We start from the raw sequence: 5,666 nt of genomic DNA on the forward strand, positions 1-5,666 counted from the left end.
TGTCTGAGTGTCTGAGTCTGTGTCTTTGTATGTGTCTGTGTCTGTGTCTGTGTCTGTGTCTGTGTCTGTGTGTCTGTGTGTCTGTGTGTCTGTGTGTCTGTGTGTCTGTGTGTCTGTGTGTCTGTGTCTGTGTCTGTGTCTGTGTCTGTGTCTGTGTCTGTGTCTGTGAGTGTGAGTGTGAGTGTGTGTGTGTGTGTGTGTGTGTGTGTGCTTGCTGCGGTTTTGCATTCATGTGTATGCGATCAAACCCAAACCCACACTAATTCAAACCCGGCCGATGTGGACCAGATGAGCGAGTGCTGAACAGACTCGAGACGCGAGCGGATGCGTGTGATTGGCTCATTCTCCGTCTGCTTCCTCCCACAGCTCCGGAGGACAGACTCCTCGCAGAGATCTGGAGAAAGTGCTGACCGGAGAGGAGAAGTGAGTCTCAACACCACACTCAGTTCTGTTTCTTCATCAGTGAATCTCACAAAACCTGTCAAGAACATCTCCATCATATTTCACTCCACAGCCTCAAGACATGTCTGCAGAAGTAGATCATAAAGCCTGTTTTAATGGTTTTTTAATTGACTGTAAATACCCTACAATTTAGCCGATTTGTTATATAAATGTGCTTAATGTTATACATTTCAATGAACTTCTGCCATTTTCATTTTATTAACATTTAAATATGTAGTATATCATTTGTTATTAATTATAATTTACTATTTTATTATAATTAAATGCATTTATTTTTGTAATTTTAAAATGTATTAGAATTCTTTAATATTTTTATGAATGCTTATTGATGAAAGTGATCATAATTTAATATCAATTATTTTGTTATAATTAATTTAGTTACAAATATTGTATAATTTATTTTGTATTAATTCATTATAATTTTGTATTATAATTTGATTATAATGTAATATTTTATCATAAAACATTCTTATTATCATTAAAAAATGTATTCTATAATGTTTATATTACTGTATTTTATAAACATTTTTGTTAATCCTAATGATTATAATTTAATATTTTAATATATTATGAATACAATTTTTTTAATTATTATAAAACATGTATTATAATAGTATAATTTATTATTTAAAAATGGGATTTATGAATTATAATTATATATATATATATATTTTAATATTCTATAATCTATTATTTTATTGTAATATTTTATTATTTATTACTATGAAATGTTTATTATATTATAACTTAAAGATGCATTATATAATTTGTGTAATATTTTTATGAATGCTAATTAATGAAAATGATCACTTAATATTTTATTATTGTATGGAAATCTATTATATTATAATTTTAAAATGCATTATATAAATTGTGTAATTCATTATAATTTCCTTTAAAAAAAAATAGTTTTAAAGCAATGCAAACCGTGACACGCACATGTTTGGTTTGGATTATATGATCTGATATTTCTCTCTCTGTGTGTGTCAGGGCGTTGCGGCCGGGTGACCCGGGCTTCTGTGCTCGAGCTCGTGTGCCCATGCCCTCCAATAAGGATTACGTGGTTCGACCCAAGTGGAACGTGGATGTGGACTCAAACAGAGTGAGTGGGCGGGGCATGTGTGTGGGCGGGGCTTAACTCGAGAGGAATGATTGACTCCACTAAAGAGTGGGAGGAGTCTGCACAGGAAGCGTGAGGCAGGATCGAGAGAAACAATGATGCTTAGGTTTTTCTCCTCGTAAGCTGATTGGTGGAGGAGATTTTACTGTTGTGTGATTGGTAGAGGAGCTGTAGGAAGGGCGTCAGCCTGCTGGAGAAACACAAGCGGCGTTTTGCGGAGCAGAGGAAGCAGCGGCGGCCGCAGGGAGCCATGAAAATCAGCATCGAGGGAAACCGAATGCCGCTGTAGTTACACGCTCCTGCCTGAGGGGGCAGTAAGTGTCTGCATGACCGTGCACAAAGCCCAACTAACAGCAGTTAAAGTGGGTTTGGATGATTTCACCACAACTACAGAGCAACGTGGTGTGTGTGTGTGTGTGTGTATGAGAGCATTTGAGTTCCTGTGACGGTCACATGACCATCCACTAAACTCCAGCGCTTCAGGCCTGTGTTCTTGACATGCTCCTGCTGAATATATATATATATATATAACAGCTACTGAGACAAACCAATAATAAAATCAAAATGCAATCATGCTCAAGAAGATGGTGTAGTAGCAGCGGTGTGTTTTGGTGCAGCACTCACAAGAACGGGCTTGGGTTGGATTGTAGATGTAGTCATTTTTCTTTTTGCTTATATTAGTTCATTTGCTTTTTGGTTTAATTGGCTTGTTTGTAGTTTCTATTTTTTTCAAATGCACATTTTGACTTGATATTTTTTAGTTTGTTTGTGTTTTTTGTTTAGTATTTAATTTTTTTTATGATTGTAGTAGTTTCCCCTTTTTAATGCATTTTGTTACTTGATTTTGCTCGTGTTCATGAACGATTCTTTAATTTGCTTTCTGCTTTTAGTAGTTTCCTTTTGTCTTTTATGTAAATCTATAAAATTGTCTAGTTTTTGGTTGTAGTAGTATCCTTTTAAAAAGATGTGTTTTCAGTTGATTTTTTCTAACTTTTAGTAGTTATTTTTTTTATTGAGTTGTTTTGGGTTTATTGGAGTAAAGTTTATTTTATAAGTGCATATTTTTATTTGACTTGGTTTAGCTTTCAGTAGTTTCCAGTGTGTATTTCTAAAAATTTTCTTGGTAGCAATTTTTTTGAATTTGCTTCGTTTAAAGTAGTTTTCAGTTTTTTTGTTGTTTTTTTTTTTAATATATTTTGCCTTGTTTTTGGTTTTTAATATAAAGTTTTTCCCTTTTTAAAAGTATTTTTATAATTGATTTTGCATTTGTTTTTCATTTTTTCTCATACTTTTTTTTTGTCGTATGTTCACAATAAAAAAAAAAACTTAAACTTAAAAAAACATTTTTCAGTTGATTTTGCTTGAAGTTCCTGTTTCTGTTAAAGTTGTTTTTGTCACTTAATTTCGAATCTCTCCCTCTCTGTCTCTCAGGCTCCACTGAAGAAGGGTTTGACGCGAGTAGATAAACAGATGCGGCGTTTCGCAGATATCAAGCGCTTGACGAAGACGGGGCACGCGGTGAAGATCAGCGTGGAGGGGAACCGCATGCCGCTCTGAGATCCAGTCTTTGATCCTCCAGCAGTTCTGCCTCGTGTGTGTCTGTGCGCTGTTCAGAGAGCTGCTCTGCCAATCTTTTGCCCTTTGGTTCTGTGTATCTTTCATAATAAAGAGTTTCCATGTTCGACATTTTACTCCTGTTCTCCTGGCATTTTGCATTGATTATTTTGTTATATTTGCATATTTAAAAAAAATGGTTTAGTGTGATAATAGATGGTGGTCTGTTTCTATTTTAAAACTGTAACGTAATTTTATTCTGTAGTAAGAACTGTTAATAATAATAATGATCAGTGGCTCATAAAGACCCTCTTACTCAAGACACCAGTCATATTAGACAAAATCTTAGCAATATCACATGAATGAGGAATTTAGAATATTTAATAATTATAAATTTCCAACCTTAAAATCTTGACTGGTATTGTAGGAAATTCATTAAATGTGTACAGTGTAAACAGATATATGTGAAAGAAATTGTATCAATAAATAAAATTACATGCATATATACTGTATATATTTTCAAAGATATGAAAAAAATATATAAAACTTTAAATGCAAGACATGTACTTGGAGAAAGTTTATATATCTCCAAACTTAAAATAAATATTGAGTAGCTACAAAATGTATTTTGATATATTTCCTCATATTTTGGGACCATTTACAAATAATTTCAATATAGCTATATAAATATAAGTACCTAAACCATATCAAAATATATCGAAATATATTTTTTAAATGCATATTAGCATTTGTATGTTTTGAAATATGAAAATATTTTTTGGCATACAGGTTGTGAGGAAATGCATTGCTTTGCTGGGAAGACAGATTATAATCTTTCAATAAAGTGGATATCAGACATTAACGAGTGGAAAATCGTTAACTTAATCACTGAAAAAATAAGCATAACACGTTTGTTCAAAATTAGTTTTATTATTGTATGAAGTCACTTACAGAAAAGATGCACGTTTCATCACTTGAGTTATTTGATCTATTGCTTGATGCTTTGTAAGAAAAATAAAACAATAAAATATGCACAAATCATTAACAAGCAAAACATTGATAACACTTCACAAAAAGCTTCCAGTAATTCATTAATGAACTACATTAATTAACATGGATCATTAAAATCTTCGTTCATTTCAACATTTACTATTTCATCATTAAAATAAGTTTTATCTGTTAATATTATTTAATGTATCAGAGCTAATACAGACTAACAAGCAACAGGTGTATTTTTTAACATTAACAAATATTAAATACTGTAACAATATCTTGCTTATTGTTAGTTACTGCATTTACTTTAATGAGACGTTATGGTAAAGTGTTAAGTGCAAAAAAAATAAGTCTTTTTCTTGACAATGGGGTTGAAAAACAAAGAGCATTTGTTTGTTTTTTGCAGTGTCAGTTTCGTGATGTTAATGAAGAGAAAAGATCCTACTTCAATTCAGACACGCAGACGTCTCTCCCACACGAAAAGAAATATACTTTTTGTCTGGCCAAAATATGATTCAAATATATGTTAAATATTCTGTAAACAGTGAAGATCAACCAAAATATATTTCACTGTATTTCAGGGGAAAGAAAACACATTTCCAATCTTACAGTAGCCTACCGTCAATAATGTTTCATTTTTAAAAATATATTTGATCTTTCATTATTTTGTTATATTTGCATATTTAAAAAAAATGGTTTAGTGTGATAATAGATGGTGGTCTGTTTCTATTTTAAAACTGTAACGTAATTTTATTCTGTAGTAAGAACTGTTAATAATAATAATGATCAGTGGCTCATAAAGACCCTCTTACTCAAGACACCAGTCATATTAGACAAAATCTTAGCAATATCACATGAATGAGGAATTTAGAATATTTAATAATTATAAATTTCCAACCTTAAAATCTTGACTGGTATTGTAGGAAATTCATTAAATGTGTACAGTGTAAACAGATATATGTGAAAGAAATTGTATCAATAAATAAAATTACATGCATATATACTGTATATATTTTCAAAGATATGAAAAAAATATATAAAACTTTAAATGCAAGACATGTACTTGGAGAAAGTTTATATATCTCCAAACTTAAAATAAATATTGAGTAGCTACAAAATGTATTTTGATATATTTCCTCATATTTTGGGACCATTTACAAATAATTTCAATATAGCTATATAAATATAAGTACCTAAACCATATCAAAATATATTGAAATATATTTTTTAAATGCATATTAGCAATATTTGTTGACAATTTTTGTATGTTTTGAAATATGAAAATATTTTTTGGCATACAGGTTGTGAGGAAATGCATTGCTTTGCTGGGAAGACAGATTATAATCTTTCAATAAAGTGGATATCAGACATTAACGAGTGGAAAATCGTTAACTTAATCACTGAAAAAATAAGCATAACACGTTTGTTCAAAATTAGTTTTATTATTGTATGAAGTCACTTACAGAAAAGATGCACGTTTCATCACTTGAGTTATTTGATCTATTGCTTGATGCTTTGTAAGAAAAATAAAACAATA

General features: G+C 31.2%; 1 protein-coding gene across 2 annotated transcripts in view; it reads left to right on the forward strand.

Annotated features, from left to right (window-relative positions):
* Positions 1–3,296, forward strand: part of LOC107600825 (protein IWS1 homolog) — a 22,058-nt gene extending 18,762 nt beyond the window's left edge. For both annotated transcript variants that reach the window (XM_016292797.1, XM_016292798.1), the window contains 3 exons: positions 367–423; positions 1,453–1,564; positions 3,014–3,296. In XM_016292797.1, coding sequence (XP_016148283.1) covers positions 367–423; positions 1,453–1,564; positions 3,014–3,139 — 295 coding nt within the window. In that variant the 3' untranslated portion in view covers positions 3,140–3,296. The remainder of the gene's footprint in view (positions 1–366; positions 424–1,452; positions 1,565–3,013) is intronic.
* The last annotated feature ends 2,370 nt before the right edge of the window (positions 3,297–5,666 follow it).

The sequence above is a fragment of the Sinocyclocheilus grahami genome, unplaced genomic scaffold (assembly GCF_001515645.1).
Source record: "Sinocyclocheilus grahami isolate Dianchi unplaced genomic scaffold, SAMN03320097.WGS_v1.1 scaffold292.1, whole genome shotgun sequence".
NCBI lineage: Eukaryota > Metazoa > Chordata > Actinopteri > Cypriniformes > Cyprinidae > Sinocyclocheilus > Sinocyclocheilus grahami.